The sequence below is a fragment of the Microtus pennsylvanicus genome, chromosome 5 (assembly GCF_037038515.1).
Source record: "Microtus pennsylvanicus isolate mMicPen1 chromosome 5, mMicPen1.hap1, whole genome shotgun sequence".
Classification (NCBI taxonomy): Eukaryota; Metazoa; Chordata; class Mammalia; order Rodentia; family Cricetidae; genus Microtus; species Microtus pennsylvanicus.
In genome coordinates, this window is record NC_134583.1 from 68018371 (window position 1) to 68035752 (window position 17382).

At 54.1% G+C, this 17382-nt stretch overlaps 2 protein-coding genes across 10 annotated transcripts; one reads left to right on the plus strand and one right to left on the minus strand.

The window, feature by feature from the left end:
• Nucleotides 1-1610: 1610 nt before the first annotated feature.
• On the plus strand, nucleotides 1611-6735 carry Doc2a (double C2 domain alpha). 6 transcript variants are annotated; one of them, XM_075972279.1, is made up of 11 exons: nucleotides 1611-1766; nucleotides 2694-3042; nucleotides 3409-3488; nucleotides 3658-3732; nucleotides 3844-3953; nucleotides 5429-5555; nucleotides 5634-5693; nucleotides 5780-5943; nucleotides 6029-6110; nucleotides 6200-6296; nucleotides 6384-6735. In XM_075972279.1, the coding sequence occupies exons 2-11, from the start codon at nucleotides 2775-2777 to the stop codon at nucleotides 6527-6529; spliced, it is 1209 nt and encodes a 402-aa protein (XP_075828394.1). In that variant the 5' UTR covers nucleotides 1611-1766; nucleotides 2694-2774; the 3' UTR covers nucleotides 6530-6735. The 6 variants fall into 6 exon arrangements, with proteins under 6 accessions (XP_075828394.1, XP_075828389.1, XP_075828393.1 ...); XM_075972274.1 differs by lacking the exon at nucleotides 1611-1766 and adding an exon at nucleotides 1883-2010; XM_075972278.1 differs by lacking the exon at nucleotides 1611-1766 and adding an exon at nucleotides 1906-2010 and having other exon boundaries at nucleotides 2762-3042.
• Ino80e (INO80 complex subunit E) lies at nucleotides 6076-16794 on the minus strand. 4 transcript variants are annotated; one of them, XM_075972290.1, is made up of 8 exons: nucleotides 16556-16794; nucleotides 16327-16397; nucleotides 16085-16137; nucleotides 11962-12040; nucleotides 11762-11873; nucleotides 11284-11400; nucleotides 7982-8073; nucleotides 6076-7471 (listed from the first exon to the last, which is right to left on the minus strand). In XM_075972290.1, exons 1-7 carry the CDS (start codon nucleotides 16634-16636, stop codon nucleotides 8002-8004), a joined length of 585 nt encoding a protein of 194 aa, XP_075828405.1. In that variant the 5' UTR covers nucleotides 16637-16794; the 3' UTR covers nucleotides 6076-7471; nucleotides 7982-8001. The 4 variants fall into 4 exon arrangements, with proteins under 4 accessions (XP_075828405.1, XP_075828403.1, XP_075828402.1 ...); XM_075972288.1 differs by lacking the exon at nucleotides 7982-8073 and having other exon boundaries at nucleotides 11284-11349; XM_075972287.1 differs by lacking the exon at nucleotides 7982-8073.
• Between the last annotated feature and the right edge of the window lie 588 nt (nucleotides 16795-17382).

Consider the following 17382-nt stretch of genomic DNA (forward strand, 5'->3'; position numbering starts at 1 on the left):
TTTAATCCCAGTGCTTGACGGCAGGGGCAGGCAGATAGCGGAGGCCAGCCTGGTCTACATGGTGAGCTCCAGGTCAGCCAGGGCTACACAGTGAGACCCTGACTCAACAAGAAAAAACATGTGGAAAGTTGCATGTTGGAGGCTAAGTCTTTCCTATGCTTGCCCTTTCCTGCTCCCCAGCAGCCTCATTCTCCAGCAGTCACCATAGTTACCATTTTCTTGTGCAGTTCTCTGGAAACAATACATGCACAATTAAACATGTGTAAGGCCTTTCCTCACCAAATGGCAGCATTTTCCACGTGTGCGGCTCTGACTCTGCATCTCGGTTTAAGGAATGAGATTGTGAAGATGAATCGTGTGTGTGTGTGTGTGTGTGTGTGTGTGATAGATCTATCTATCTATTTATCTATCTACCTATATACTTACCGCCTCCTTTTTCATGGCTGCATACTATTTTGATATAGGAAATTATGTCATAGCTAATTGACCAGTCTCTCTTGCATGAACGTTCCATTTGTTTCCTTTTCAGAAGCTGTAGGGAAGAATCTTCAACTTCTATTATTTTGCATATTGCCTAGTATGCACAGGATAAGGTCAAAGAGCTGGGCCTTCCAGGTCAAGGAGTATGTGTGTTTGTGATCTTGGCAGCCACTGCCAGAGCAGCTGCCGCAGAAGGGTCACTGACTTACTGACCCACAGTATTAGTGTGCTGGCATTTGATAGGTGACGGGTGTTGTGTTATATAATTTGACTTTATAGTACTCCTTTAAAAAGTTTTAAAACACGAACACATAACACTTACAGGTAGCATTTACCATATTATCTTCTTTATTCGGTGCTGGGGATCAGCTGTTGCACACCAAGCATACACTGTCAGCTGTCTTCAAGGGTACAGTTAGTCAGCGTTAAGCTTTTTGGGCAGCAGAATTTCTCTATTGAGTCCCAGTATTTAGCGAGGCTGACTTCATGTCAGGCTCAGTCTGGACCACTTGGGACTCAGAGATGAATCAGCCCATTTTCACTACGACAACTCCAGGGCTGATGGGAGACAGGACGTCAACAGGCAGACACAACTGTCATCAGGGCTGAGTCTGGGGGATCTTTAGGCTAAAAGGAAAAGGGGGAGGAAGGTGGTTGTGCTAGGGACAGGTGACTTGGAATGACCTGGAAAGTGCAGTTCTCAGGAACAGAGGACCCAAAGGCCCAGAGAGCTAGGGCGGGAGGCATCCTTTGAAACCGCAGGTTGCATGTTGCCGGCCAGAGGTGGGCAGGGAGTTCCTGGCTTGGAGGACCTCTCGGAGGACTTGGTCTTTCCAGGAGGCAAGTTTCGGACACTAGAGGATCAAAGATTAGGATTGAAGACTCCGGTGGTAGCACCATTCTGTAACCCCAATGAGGCAGGAGGTCAGGAGTTCAAGGCCAACCTGGTCTGCCTATCTAGACTCAGTCTAACAGTAAAAAAATGCCTACTGGGGTGAGGCGGGAAGCAGTGCGGTGCAGACTCTTCCTGACTGCAGGTTCAAGCCCTGAGGTCCTCCCCGCTTGAGGGACAGAACTGGAGATGGCAGATGGTGGCAGGAGGTAAAGAGATCAGGTCCTAGGGGCTGGTTTGGGTTACGGTTACGAGAAGGAAGCAGGCGTGGGGAAACCAGTCTCCTTCGAAAGAGGTTTCCCCAGCGCAGCTGGAGCGGCAGGCAGGTCCCTCCTTCCCTGGCGGGTCCCTAGGTCACTGCGGATCTCTAAGCCACGCCCACGGACACCGAGGGGTAGGACAGCTGCCCTCTTCTCTTCCCCCTCGGGTGCTTTGTGGGTTGGGGGTGTGCGTGAGAATCAGCGTCGCTATGGCAACTAGGCCGGGTGGTCGGGCCCTGGAGCCCTGGGAGCCAGAGAAGGCGAGAGGCGGGGCAGCGGGAGGCGCCAGGGCTGCGCGGCGGGGCGGGGGCCTGGGTCTCCCGGGAGGAGCTGGGGAACACCGGGCGCCTCTCGCGGAGGTGCACGCCAAGTTCTCGGGTGAGTGTGCACGCGTGTGAGCTGGCCCGAGGAGCACAGGCGGGTGTGAGCGCGAGCACACGTGTCGGGTGTGCACTCGCGTGCGCTCTGGGGCCCTTGCCTGGCCCTCTGAGCCCCGCGCCCCTCCCGGCCGCCCGCGGCAGCTCCCGCCACTCCCGCCCCGCGCCGCCCGTCGCTCGGTCCTCGCCCGCCACGCCGCAGTCGCCGCTGCCGCCCAGCCTGAGCCCGCGGGCCGCCCGTGCCGGGCACCTGTTGGAGGCCCAGGGACAGGTGCAGGGGCTGGGCCGGCCAGGGGAGCGCGGGTGAGGGTGAGAGGAGGAAAAAAACCTTGGCCTGGGTTAGGGACTAGGTAGGCAGGCAGAAGCTTGGGCTGAGCGAAGACAAGCAGAGGTGGGTGACAGCCTGGCCAGACCCGCGCCTGATGGAGAAGATGGCCAGAGCCTCAGAGCAGCAAAGGAGGGGGAGCTGTGGGGTTTGAGGGGATGGGAACAGAGGGGGAGTCTAGAATGAGAGGAAAGTCCTGGGAAGGTGACAGAGGGACAATGTACAGGTAGTGGGGCAGTGTTAAGGGGAGTCACGACCTGTCTGCCAGGACTGATCTGGCAACCCAGCCAGCCCCTTGTGAAGCCAGGCCTCCCGCCTGCCCACCAGCTAGCACAGATCACCTCTCCCTTGACATCCAGGGAGGGCAGTGAGGTTTCTCCAGACCCCAGCCAGCCACTCCAGCCCTGCACCCGTCTCCGTCTCCCAGCCAGAGGTGCTGCATGAGGGGCCGCAGGGGCGACCGCATGACCATCAACATCCAGGAGCACATGGCCATCAACGTGTGTCCTGGACCCATCAGGCCCATCCGCCAGATCTCGGACTACTTCCCTCGCAGGGGGCCAGGACCAGAGGCTGCTGGCAGCAGGGGCTGCGGGGATGCCCCAGCTCATTTGACCCCTCTGGCTCTGGCCCCCCCTGCGGCTCTCCTTGGGGCCACCACACCCGATGATGGAGCTGAGGTAGACAGCTACGACTCGGATGATACCAGTGAGTCTGGGGGCTCAGCGGGCTTGTGGAAGGGAGCAGCCTCCCGAGTGTGTGTTTGTGTGTGGAGGGTGGGGAGGAGGGGGGACAGTCCTGCCACCACAGCTGCAGTCTGGGTACGGATTACAGCTTCAGCAAGGCTCAATATTCAATATTTCTGCTGAGACACTCCACCACCCACACAGTCAATTGCGGCCGAGCCAGGGACCCAGACGCAGGCATGCACATGGCTGCTCAGCCTCTTGCACACACACACACACTGGCAGGCCAGCAGAGATGTGGACACGGTCTTCTAGCCACTAGGTCTCACACCCTGGACTTGGACCAAAAACACACTACCTTCTCCCTCTACTCTTCCCTTTTCTGCAGCTGCCCTGGGCACTCTGGAATTCGACCTTCTCTATGACCAGGCTTCCTGCACTCTGCACTGTCGAATCCTCAGGGCCAAGGTGCGCGTCCCTTCTTCCTGGGCTGTTACCCTAGGGTGGGGGGGCTGCATTTTCCCCTAACTAGAGCAGATTCCTGCATCTCTGGAACTGTACTCTGTGGGGATCCAGTCCTGCAGGAGGAGGGAGGAAGGCTTGGGAGTCTAAAGCTTCCTTTGCACATATCCTGCAGGGCCTCAAGCCCATGGATTTCAATGGCCTGGCTGATCCCTATGTCAAACTGCACCTCCTGCCGGGAGCCTGCAAGGTATGTCTCCTTCCAGCATTGGCTTGACTTATGGGTTCCTCCCAGCCCCCACCTGCAGCCTTTGGGGCCCCAGGGTGCATGCGTCAGAGCCCTTTGTCCCCCATGCCACAGGCCAATAAGCTAAAAACTAAAACCCAGAGGAACACACTGAACCCTGTGTGGAACGAGGAGCTGACGTACAGCGGAATCACGGACGATGACATCACACACAAGGTGCTCAGGTGAGGGCTTTTCCTCCAGGCCAGCACCTCAGGGATAGCTGTCATTGGAACCTTTTGTTGGTCAGTCTCCCCATGTCCCATTAAGCTTGTTTTGCTGACACCCCATGATAACCAGTGGCTGCCAAGCCCCCTCCGCAGCGGCCCAATTGTCCTCTGGTCCTCTAGCACAGGATTGCTGGTTTGGCAGCTGAAGACCTTAGCAGAAGTCCCTGGTGCCGCCTGTGCTCATGGCTTCCTCTGCCCACCTCAATCTTTCCTCTGAGGCTCAACCCCAAACCTGCCCCCGAAAAGGTTTCTCTGCGCTCCAAGACCCATCCCCAGAGCCCTTGGCTTTAGTCAGACCTTCACACCTCAAGCTGCTACCTACTTTCTCTGAGGAGGAAAGTCTTCAGGTCAGGGAGCTTGCCCTGTCACTCTAGGTGTGAGAAGTACCTCAAAGAGGAGCACGTCAGCCGAGTGCAGGTCCGGAGAGACCTTGTCCTTTATTCTTGGGTAATAGGGAACCACAGAGGGTTTCTCACCATTGTTATCAGGGTTCTTCTACCGAGCCTATCAGAGATGGGAGAGACAAAGGCAGAAGCAGCAAAATTGGTCTCGTGCTCCTCAGGGTAGACGAGGAAGCCTCAGGGTTGCAGAATGCGGCTTTGGTTTCAACAGGGTCAGCCCAGGCTGCTCTTGAACTCAGATCTCTCTGCCTCAGCCTTCTGAGTGCTATGCTCGCAGTGTGCCACCATAGCCCATTATTAGGGAACATTTTTGTTTGGTTTGATTTTTTTGAGACAGGGTTTCTCTGTGTAGCCTCGGCTGTCCTGGAACTCGCTCTGTAGACCAGGCTGGCCTCAAACTCACAGAGATCTGCTTGCCTCTACCTCCTGAGTGCTGGAATTAAAGGTGTGTGCCACCACCACCACCCGGCTTAGGGAGCATTTCTTTGCTTTACCTCGTGACAGTTTTAGAAAATGGGTATGCTCTACCCCCACTTTACAAATGGGCAGTCAGGTGACCTGCTAATGGGCAGGGCTGGAATTTCAACACACCTTCAAACCATAGCTACTCACCCCTTAAGCCTGTACTGCTGTGTCTGGGACAGGCTGGCTCCCTGCTCCAGCAGGAAAGAGCAGGGCACCCAAGTCTGTCAGCAGTCCTTGGCTGTGTAAAGCAGCTAAACACCCACAGGGGACTCTACCACTGTGCCTGTGGCCACACCCCGCGGGGTTCAGCTGGCACCTGACCCCAGGTGGGGAATGGGAGTTATGGAAGCTGTGAGGACTTCCTGTCCAGCTGGGTAATTCTTGATGGGTACAAGACAGTTCAGTGCAGGCAGGGCAGACTCAATTGCCCCTCTCAAGCCTCCACCCATTTTACAGATGAGGTGACAAACTTAGGGCAGAGCTGGGACTGGTCCAAGGACCCCTTTCTCCCTCTGGAGTGGGGCTCAGATACCCAGGGGCCCTGACCCTGCAGTTCCCCGCCAGGATCTCTGTCTGTGACGAGGACAAGCTGAGCCACAATGAGTTTATCGGGGAGATCCGAGTGCCCCTCCGCCGCCTCAAGCCTTCACAGAAGAAGCATTTTAACATCTGCCTTGAGCGCCAGGTTCCGGTCCGTGTGGGGCTAATGGGTATGGGGGAGGGGACCTGGAGAGGTCAGCTTGCCAGAACCTTGTCTTTGCCCCCTCAGCTTCCTTCACCCTCTTCAATGTCTGCGGCACTGAGGGGCATTTCCTGTTACCTAAAGGAGGTGAGGCACATCCTGAAAATCCTGTCTCAGTGGGAGGTGGGAGAGGCCCTAGACCGACCTCTGACCCCTGCCTCCTTTTCTGGCAGCTAGAGCAGGCAGAGCAGGGACCTGGGCTGCTGGAAGAGCGTGGGCGCATCCTGCTGAGCCTCAGCTACAGCTCCAGGCGGCACGGGCTGCTGGTGGGCATTGTTCGCTGTGCCCACCTGGCTGCCATGGATGTTAACGGCTACTCTGACCCTTATGTGAAGACGTGAGCCCTTGCCCAAGCCTGACCCCAGCCTGACTGCTCTGGGGCTTAGCCTGTCCCTAACTTCATGGTTCCCCTCTCTCCCTAGGTACTTGAGACCAGATGTGGATAAGAAATCCAAGCATAAAACATGTGTAAAGAAGAAGACATTAAACCCAGAATTTAATGAGGTAAACCTGACAAGGAGAAGTGAAGATGGGCTGGAGGTGGGGATGTGGTCAGAAGGCCTGACAGAGAGCACTGCCCGCCTTGTTCTCAGGAGTTCTTCTATGAGATGGAACTCTCCACTCTGGCCACCAAGACCCTGGAAGTCACAGTCTGGGACTACGACATTGGCAAATCCAACGACTTCATCGGTGAGTGGAGGGGCCTACCAGGTGCCGAGGGAAGTGGGGCAGGAGAATGGGCACTGATTGGGTCTGCCTGCCTTGGCTGTTCTCTAGGTGGTGTGTCTCTGGGGCCAGGAGCCCGGGGAGAAGCGCAGAAACACTGGAGTGACTGTTTACATCAACCGGATACAGCCCTGGAGCGCTGGCACACCCTGACCAGCGAGCTGCCCCCAGCAGCAGGGGCTTTCCCTTTGGCCTGAGCAGACAGTAGCTGCCCAGCACAGGCCCTTGGGGCCGGGTCCAGTACCCAACCTTCGCACGAGTGTGTTGCACGTTTACATGGGGTGGGATGCCCCCTGCCCCACACTACCTGTCTTATTTTTGTGAGTCTCTGTGACCGTGGGTCTGTCTTCTTGTGAGGGACCATGGAGAGCTATTTCACATATGCAAACTTTCTCCTGCCTGACTTGCTGTTACCGCAAATATGCAACCCCCACGCACGGGGCCATGTGGGGTGTCCTGCCAGTGCCCCTACCCCATCCTGCTACTCCTCTCTTGGCCTCTCCAGGCTGCCCGGCCCCCTGCTGCACAGGGAGGAGGTCGGATTAGGGGAGATTAGAGGAGGACATTTCCAAAGGAGGAAAGAACAAGGAAAGAAAGAGCCAGCCCTTTAATACAGAGCCTTCTTTAAAAAGTCCCAGCCCTGTTCAGCTGCTCTTCTAAAGGGGTGGCCTCCACAGGGTCTCTGCTCCCTAAGATGTGGCAGATCCTCTTGGCCACTCATTTAAATAACTGTCCCCTGGATGGGGCTGGGATGTGAGGGCAGGGCCCCTGCCACCTTCCTCGGGGACATTTGTGCATGTTTACGCCTTTTCTGATTGTGTCAGTGGCCGAAGCATGGCAACTGGGCATCAATAAACATCTCTTGAAGAAGTGGGCTCGCTCGCGTGTGTTGTGCGGGGCTCGGCAGGTCATGGCGGCTACTCCGGGATGTCGATTACCAGGTCGTCGTCTCCGTCCAGGGCGTCATCCCCGCTGCCTGCGTCGCTGAACATCTGCTGAGGGACGGTGCTCAGGATCGTGTGTGGGGGCATCTTGGGAGGAGGCAGGGGGGTCAGGGCTGCCCCAACACTGGCCCCAGAACCCCTGGCAGGGAAGGCCAGTGGCCCACCCACAGGGCAGTCAGGGGGTCCTACAGCCATCTGCAGCAGGGGAGAGACACAAGGAGGACTTGTCAGATGCACTGGCACTAGGCAGCTGCACAACACCCACTGAAAGGCAGCTCGAGGGGTGAGGGCAGCCCCACCGCAGCCCCTCAGTCTCAAGCCATGAAGTGCCTGGGTGAGGGGCAGTGATGGAGGCATGATGGGGATGAGTGAGGGGGTCTCACAGGGAGCCTGACAGAAAAGCTGGGCTCCTTCCTTGCTAGCAAAGCACCATGGTTGCTCTGAGCCAGCAGTTAAAGCCAGATTCAGGACTAGCTCAGAGTGCCTTCCTCCTGCCTCTGGGCACCTTGGGTATCACCTGCCACCATTGGTCAGCTTTCCCTCCTCCTCCTGTGGGATTCACTGTTTCATGGTAGGCATCACAGGCTACCTGAGCCAGAAGCCTAAGCAGTAGCTCTGTTCCCCAGCTTCTATGGCATTGTGGATGAGCCCCTCCTTGGGACCCCAGCAGTCACCAGCCTGGGTCAGGCCCTCCTCTCAGCTCACCTGGTCTAGGTACCAGCCTCCTAACTGGATTCCCTGCCTTCAGCCTCTCCCAGATCCAGCTCCTCCTCCACACTGCGGCCAGAGTGATCACTCTAGAACACAAACCTGAGCATGTCACTCCTCTGCCTGAGGGCCCTGGCTACCCTCAGGAGGACAAGTGAGGTGTGCCTAACACGCTGACCCTGCTCCTCCATTTGTCAAGGTCATGCTTTGTCCTCTGAGCTGGGGCCTCTGCTCTGCCCCGCCCACCCTGCCAGGTCCTCACACATCCTCCCTCAAGAGAGCTCTCTGCATGTTGTGACAGCTCACATGTCGTGGGCACAAACTGAACACCTATCATGCCCAGGTAACTTCTATCAATAATCTCTACTTTATAGGACCACCCTGGAAAGGGAAGTTAAAGGGACAGGGCCCCACTGGGCAGGCCCAAGGTGCCCCTGGGACTGGGGTAGCAAACGACGTCTGTGTGGTCTCCCGTGGCCTCCTGATTGCTTCCAGACCCTTACCTGTTTGTGGGGTCATGTGACGGTGCTAGAGTAGGCAAGGCCCCAGGAAACATGGATGCAGACTGGAGGGCCAGCTCTGGGAAGAACCGGGACCCCTGTGGTGATCTGAATGAGAATGCCGCCCCCCAGAGGCTCTAATGTTTGAATACTTGATCCCCAGCTGTTGAAATTTTATAGAATGAAGAAGTTGGCCTTGCTGGAGGAGGCGTGTTGTTGGAGGTGAGCTTTGACTTTTCAAAAGCCCTCACTGTTCTCAGCTCAGATGCTCTCATTCTCCATCTCTCCTCCCGCTGCCCCCTGCCCCCTGCCCAGCATCATGGACTCTACAGGTCGCCTTGGTCATGGTGTCATAGCAATAGGAAAGTAACCAAGACAACCCCATGTGCCAGAGATGACATGCGTCATGAGGACCAGGCCTCTGCTGTCCCCCCTCTGCATCACCACCTTGCTCCCCAGGAACTACCCTAGCCAGTATTTCCTCAGTATGACCAAGAGCAGTCAGTGTGGCTCTATGGGCTGCCGGGGCCCAACCGCTGGCTCGGCTATGTTCTCACTCATTTAGTCTGAGAAGAGTTGAGTGACACTCCCATGCCACCTCAGCTGGAACTACCCAATGCTCCAGCATCAGCCCTTCCTGGATCCTCCCATGCCCCACCTAAGGCAGTTGACTCAAGTCTTTCCCTATCAACCCAGACTAAACACCCAAACCTCTTACCTACCCTAAATTGCTGAGCTGTTTTCTCCCACCTGTCCTGAAGGCAAGAAGCAAAACCTCTCAGGAAAGGCCAGTGTGTATTATTGCCCGTTTCCTCCAGTACCAGAGATCAAACTTAGGGCCTTGAAAATGCCAGGCAAGCACTGCTACTGAGTCACATGCCTAGTCCCGAGTTCATACTTAACCCCCAGAAACTAGAGGTACAGGAGGTTGTGAGCTGTTTGATGTAAACTACTGAACATGGGTCCCCTGGAAGAGCAGCGAATGATCCTAACTGCTGAGTCATCTCTCCAGCCCTACAATCCATCCTTCCATGGTTTCTCCTGCCTGCCCAGCCCCTCTCTCTCTGAGGCTATAGCCCTGGCTGGCCTAGAATTCACTATGGAGAGCAGGATAGCCTTAGACTCATACAGTCTGCCTCTGCCTCCCAAGAGTTGGGATTAAAGGTGCATACCACTAGGCCAAGCAGAATCCCTACTCTTAGCCACTAATAAATACAACCTCTGATTCTGCTTGTGGTGTCAGAGCACCGAGAGCTGGTTAGCCTGGTACAGTGATGGCCATTCCCACCTTCCTTCATCTTTGGCTCAGTTTTCATCACTCCCGGGGCTTCATGGTCGGCCTCTTCCCTTCACCAGTCATGCAGCCCTAGACTCAGCTCACACAGGCCGCCGTCCAGTTAGCACTTGCAGACGCCTTCTCAACAGGCCCAGGGCCGGTTCTTCATCTCTCCTCTAAAATCAGCTCCTCCATCATCCTCATCCCAGAAACACTGCCCCCTACTTCTTCACTGCTCAGGGAAGAGAGCCCTGGAGTCCTTCTGGGCTCCCTTCTCCCTCTCACAGTTAACCTGGGGAAACCCTGCAGCCCGTCTTTGACATGGAACCATGGAGCTCTTCTGGGTCTTGAAGGCCCTTCCTTCCCACCATCCTGACTACTCCAGGCCTATCTCCACACAGCCATGTTGTCCATGTGTCTACAATGCAAGCGGAACTACATCCTGCCCTGCTTAACCTGCCCAAGTGGCTCTCACTCCTGTCTCTCTTTCACCTCAGGGTCCTATGTGCTTCCCTCAGGCACCAGGTCTCTGACCACCTGCCCAGCCCTCCCCCCCCTTTTCTTTTTCTTGTTTGAAATACAACTTCATTATGTAGCCTTGGCTGTCCTGGAACTCACTTTACAGACCAGGCTGGACTTGAACACACAGGGATTCATCTGCCTCTGACTCCCAGGTGGCTGGGTGGGCCTAAAGACGTGTGCCAGCATGCTGTGTTCCCCCTTGTCTTTCAACAAGCACACTCACAGTGTCCTTCCTGTACCCACTCAGCAGCACCCTAGATAATCTACCTTCAAAGTCCTGCCACTGTCCTCATTGTCTCTGCTGGGGCCAATCCACCTTATTTACCTTCTGCCCATTCTGCAGACAGAGCAGGAGCTCAGTACAGGGTTACAGGGTCTGGCTCCCTGTTTGTCACGAGCGGCAGCAGGGCAGAGAGGCTCCATGGCCACCTGCTCATTTCCCTGTTTCATCACTCTGAGCCTAGGATCCCCTGTCAAAGTCACACTGATCTGAACTAGGGGAGCCGGGACTCTACACACCACAGTCCTGCCCAGCTCCAACAGGACTATGTACAAACGTGTCTCACTCCAGCCATGCTGCAGGGCTTGCTCAGAGAGCTCGGCTGTGAGGCAGAACCTCAAGCAGCCTAACTTGGGAGCTCCTCTGCTCTGCTCTTCAGGGTTGAGCCTTGGACCGAGTCTTAGCATTTCAAACCAATCTTTCAAATTTTGGATATCAGGCTGGGGATACAGCCCAGCTGGTACAGTGTGTGCCTAACACGCAGGAAGCACTGGGATCAAGTCAGCACTGTGTGAACCAGATGTGGTGCACATGCCTGTAATCCTAGCTCCTGGAACGTGGAGGCAGGAGGACCAACAGTTCAAAGTCATCTACTACCTACAAGAGGCCCTTTCTCAAACAAAATACCCAAAGTCTCTGTGCACGCCCTCTAGTCTTAAGCTTCCTTCAGGTGGATGTCCTGCCTTTGTGGCCCCTCCCTAGAGTCCCCACATCAGGGTACCTTGAGTTTCCGGGGTAGGCGGGGCCGTTTCTCCAGCTTGGGCCTCAGGGGGCTGGGCTCAGGCAGCTGCAGGGCCAGGTAGTCAGAAGGGAATGGGGGGTAAGGGGGAGAAGCCAGCTGAGGTGGGAGTAGGAAGATGGAGATGGGAAATGGAGTAGGTAAAGGCGAGGGGTGAAGGGCGGAAATGTACACAGGAGAATGGAAAAACAAGAGATGCTGATGAGTGTGGCTCCCAGGCTCCTGAGGACAGAGGGAGGGACAGCAGCAGGACTGTGTCCTGGGTCTGCCCCAGTCCTACCCAGGAGAGATGGAGGCAGCCTGACTCACACCCTCCAAAGGCTACTTGCTGGCCACATGTGGAAACATCCTGAGTTGGGAAGCCTCGCCCTGAGACCTAGCCCCTTTGCCCAAATGATGCCCACTGTTTTCCCAGGCACGGTAGTGCATGCACTACTTCCTGGTCTTGATCCCAACTCACCGAACTCAGGTATGGGGACGGGGCCCCAGAAGTCTGCAGCGGAAATCCTGTTGAAGTAGGCAAGGAGAGGCTAGAAGGGGACGGGGCACCGCCCATCGGAGGGCTTCTCTTCCTGGAGAAGGGATAGGAAGAAGGGTCAGAGGCAGCTGGAAAGCCCAGATCCCCAACCCCTACTCTGGACAATTACGACTCCTTCTTACCTCTTGGGGGCTGGTGTGTCAGACAACTTGGGCGTCCCCTCGGTCTCACTGTTATCTGAAGAGGCAGTGGCATCTGAATCTGTGGGGAGGGCTGGTCAGTGGGGCTGTGACCCCAAGAATACAGAGCATGTGATTCTGAGCGTCCCTCGGCTCTCACATCCATTCCCTACTTAGAACCTCCAGGGCACATTAGCCAACACACACCACATACAGGCTCCTAGACACTCTCCTGGGTCTTTTTAAGCTCAGAAGGGGAAGACAAGCACATGACCTCTGCTTTCCAGATGGCCTCACCAAGCTCAGAAGGTATGAATGGGCCCGAATGCAGGTCTGGGACTCTGTGACCATCTTAGGCCACCCTTTCACATGCTCTAAGGAACTTTCAGCTTTATTCAGAGACCCGCTAAAACACCCCTCAAGCCGGGGGCGTGGCGCACATCTTTAATATCAGCACTTAGAAGACGGAGGCAGCGGATTATATTAGGAAGGCAACAGCAGGAAGATCTGAGTTCAAGCCCAGCATGGTCTACAAAGTGAGTTCCCGGACAGTCAGAGCTGCTACACAGAGAAACCCTGTCTCGAAAAGAAAAGAAATGCCCAACCAAAAACAACAACAACAAACAAACACCCCTCAAAACTATATTTTCTTTCTCTGCTCCACATTCCAACTGCCACAAGTTCAGGCCACCAACATGTCAAAATTCCCCACTTTGCCATCTCACCACTCACCGCCCCTACTGTTCAACACAATTGAATAACTCTGTCCACATGTTCTAGCAGTTCTTATATCTGTCTTCATTCTACCTTAAGGAAGACTAAGTAAGGACTAAGTGCAGGACCTCCTGCACTTGGGCTAGTTAATTTACTTCAGAACTGCAATCCTGGCCTCCACAGCGGCAGGCCCTCATTCTTCCACATCTATTTCCTAGCTCAGTCTTCTTCCTAGAAGGCTCGCCTTTCACTTACTGATCATTGTACGTGATATATGTTATTTCCTACTCAAATCCTTAATTTATATGTGAGACACAGTCTCAGTATATGTGTATCCCTGGCCTTAAACTCAGAGATCTTCCTGCTATTGCCTCCCTAATATAACATTCTTACTTAGATGTTTGCATGAGTGTATGTATGTGCACCAGGTGCATGCCCAAGCCTGAGGGAGTCAGAAGGTGGCATTCAACTTCCTGGAATAGAGTGAGGTGGCTGTGAGCTGCCATGCAGGTGCTGGGAACTGAACCCAGGTCCTTTCCAAGAGCAGGAGGTGCTCTAAACTACAGGGCCATCTCTTTAGTTCTCTGGTTGCAATTTAAAGTTAATTGTTAAAAAATAATCAAGTGGGGCTGGAGAGATGGCTCAGTGGATAAAAGCACTGCCTGCTCTTCCAAAGATTCTGAGTTCAATTCCCAGTAACCACATGGTGGCTCACAATCATCTGTAATGAGGTCTGGTGCCCTCTCCTGGCCTGCAGACATACACACAGACAGAATATTGTATACATAATAAATAAATATTTAAAAAAAAAATTCAAGTTGAGCTGTGCGCTGGTGGTGGCACACACCTTTATCCTAGCATTTGAGACCAGACTGGTATACAGAGGCAGTTCCAGGACAGCCAGGGCTACAAAGAGCAAGCCTGTCTTGGAGGAAGATCAACCTGTTTCTGTTCCTTGGTGCACACCAACCTGGCCTCCTCTCATCAGTTTCCACCCGGAAAGCCTGAGCCGTGTCTTCACAGGTGGAACTGATCCTAATTCCTAAACCCTTAACTGTTCTCTCTCATCCACACACAATTCAGACATCACGCTTGTGATTTACAAGCTGGAATGTCCCTAGCACCGCTGGATGTTGTCTGTTAGGCTCTCTGTAATAGAGATGGGTATTAGGTAGCTGAAGCTGGCTTTGAACTTCTGGTCTTCCTGCCTCTACCTCCTAAGAAGGGCTGGGATTAAAGGCCAAGATACAATGTCTTGCTTTTTACTCCCCATCCTCTTTTTAAAAGTAACTAGGTTGCCTTTTTTTTTAAAATATAAAAAAATTAGATTTACTTATTTGCGTGTATAGGAGAGCATGTATGTAGGGTTCAGTGAACAACCTAAGAGTCATTTTCTCCTTCATTGTGGGTGCTGGGGACTGAACTCAAGTGTCTTTGCTCAGTGAGTCATATCAAAAGAAGCTGGTTGAGGGGCTAGAGAAAAGGCTCAGTAGCTAAGAGCACTGGCTTCTTGTCCAGAGAAACTGGGAACAATTCGGAGTCCTCACTGATCACAACCATTAATAACTCGTTTTTTAAGAGATCTGGTGCCCTCTTCTGGCCTCCACAGGGACTGCATATACATAGGACACATAAATGCAGGCAAAACACCCATACACTTAAAACATCTTTGAAAAAACAGAAGAAGCTGGGGGGCAGGGGTGATGTGTGTGGAGGAGGAGGTAGTGGTGTCTGAGTGGTGGGGGCAGGGGTGATGTGTGTGGAGGAGGAGGAGGTGGTGGTGTCTGAGTGGTGGGGGCAGGGGTGATGTGTGTGGAGGAGGAGGTGGTGGTGTCTGAGTGGTGGGGGCAGGGGTGATGTGTGTGGAGGAGGAGGTGGTGGTGTCTGAGTGGTGGGGGCAGGGGTGATGTGTGTGGAGGAGGAGGAGGTGGTGGTGTCTGAGTGGTGGAGGAGGAGGTGGTGGTGTCTGAGTGGTGGGGGCAGGGGTGATGTGTGTGGAGGAGGAGGTGGTGGTGTCTGAGTGGTGGGGGCAGGGGTGATGTGTGTGGAGGAGGAGGTGGTGGTGTCTGAGTGGTGGGGGCAGGGGTGATGTGTGTGGAGGAGGAGGAGGTGGTGGTGTCTGAGTGGTGGGGGCAGGGGTGATGTGTGTGGAGGAGGAGGAGGTGGTGGTGTCTGAGTGGTGGGGGCAGGGGTGATGTGTGTGGAGGAGGAGGTGGTGGTGTCTGAGTGGTGGGGGCAGGGGTGATGTGTGTGGAGGAGGAGGAGGTGGTGGTGTCTGAGTGGTGGGGGCAGGGGTGATGTGTGTGGAGGAGGAGGAGGAGGTGGTGGTGTCTGAGTGGTGGGGGCAGGGGTGATGTGTGTGGAGGAGGAGGAGGTGGTGGTGTCTGAGTGGTGGGGGCAGGGGTGATGTGTGTGGAGGAGGAGGAGGTGGTGTCTGAGTGGTGGGGGCAGGGGTGATGTGTGTGGAGGAGGAGGTGGTGGTGTCTGAGTGGTGGGGGCAGGGGTGATGTGTGTGGAGGAGGAGGAGGTGGTGGCACAAGCATGAAATCCCGCACTGGGGAGCTGAGGGAGGACTGTGAGTTTGGGACCAACAAAAGCTACAAACGAAAAATACACTTCAAAAAAATGTCAAAAATGTTATGAAACTATATAAAATTCAATGTTCACAAATAAAGTTCTAATAAAACAGGCATTTTGTTAATTAATATGCTGGCTATGGCCGTTTTCACGTGAACTATGAGGTTTGTTTCAGAGACAATATTTTAGAAAACCAAAAATATTTTCTTGATCCTTTGCAAAGGAAATTTATCAACTTCTGTTATACTTTAATTATTACCCTTTAATCCTGTTTTACTTTTTATCAAACTCTCATTATCAGCTGCATGCCTTTAATTCCAGCACCTGGGAGGCAGAGTTCGAGGCCAGCCTGGTCTACAGAGTGAGTTCCAGGACAGCCAAGGCTACACAGAGAAAAGAAAGGAAAAAAAGAGAAAATGGAGAAAGAAGGAAGGAAGGAGAGAGAGAGAGAGAGAGAGAGAGAGAGAGAGAGAGAGAGAGAGAGAAAGAGAAAGGAGGAAAAAAGGAGGAAGGCAAGCAGCAGCAGAGGGTAAACAATAAGACTTAAGAACTATTGGAGGGTCGGGTGGTGGCGCACGCCTTTAATCCCCGCACTCAGGAGGCTGAGGCAGGCGGATCTCTGTGAGTTTAAGGCTGATCTACAACAAGAGTTAGTTGCAAGATAAGCTCCAAAGCTACAGAGAAACCCTTTCTTGAAAAAAAAAAAATACAAAAAACAACCAAAACTATTGAAGGGATTGCATCAGCTCCACATCCTAGGAGGACGGACCAGGCACAATTTGTTTAAAGCACCAGTATCTCATGTCTTCCTGCAAATGTTCATGACTTTGCTCACCGGAAGAATCTTCATCCACATTCTCATACTGCAGAAGTCGATCTAGAAGGAAACTGGGAGAAGTGGAAAAAAGAATTATTCTCATTTTAGTAATGTTCTCCGGCAAGATATCTATCTAGTTCCTCCTAGAAGGCTCACTGGATCCTCCTAGGAGGACATGCATTTGTGGTCCTATTACAGGATGGAGCCAGGAGGAGGATTCCCTAGGCGTAGCATCGCTCTTGTCCTTCAAGAAGCCTTACCTCTTGTCCCGGGAAACCTTCAGCAATTTCCTCTGTGCCTTCCTGAGCTCCTCCTGGAAGCACTCGTGTTCCTGTATCAGACAGGGCAGGTGCTGAGCCAAGAGCAATCCGTAAAATGCCCAGAACCCAAAGACATCTCTTCCTACCTACCCCCTTTACCACATGGGTAAACTGAGGTCCTCTCAGCGCTAGGCCTCCCACTCCACAACCTCCTCACACCAGCACTCACGTAAATGAGAAACTTAAGCTTCCGCTTCAGGTTCCTGTATTTCTTTTTGTAGTCCACTTCGCCGTCCGCTGGTCCGTTCATGACCCGCCTGGGAGTATCGCCCCAGTGTGGAGTCCCGCTACCCAGAGCCAAATCGGCCCGGCCTCTTCCACTTCCACTTCCGGAGACTTGGCAACGCTGTACGAAGCGGACTACAACTCCCGGCGTGCTCAGCGCGCAGAGCGCGTAATCACACCGCCGGTCGTCCAGGGAAAGACCTGAAAGCTACGCCGCTTCCAATGGCTTCGCGGTGCGCTGAGGTCACAGAGGAGCCGGACGCTGAAGGGCGGTTGATTCTAAAGTGACTAAAGATTGGGAGCCATAAAAGATAACCAGAAATGCATTGTGTTGGCGAGGATACCCATTCCCTTCTGCCTTCCGAAACAACAGAGACCTGACTTGGATATCCTGACCACAGAGCAGCGTGAAGAGTTGATTACGTTACAGCCAGAGATTTCCGGCGGCGAATTCGGCTTCTAATGAGAATTTTAATAAGTAGTTTTAGCAAAGAGCAGAAACCTCGAGACCCACCAACTGCTTTAGGGAAAGCAAGATCTGGCAAAGTTCTCCGTCCCAGCGCTTGAACGGCGGAGGCCCAACGGTCCCGCCCCTCAGGAGTGGCGTCACTGCGCGTGCGCAAACTGAAGGCGGCCCGGAAGAAAAAAGGCGGGAGCTACCAATCCCCGGCGGCGCAAAATGGCGCCGGGAGACGAGATGCTGGAATTCACGCGCAGCTTCTTCTGAGGTTCCCCTGACCTCAGGTGCATAGGGTATTAAGAGTCTGGATT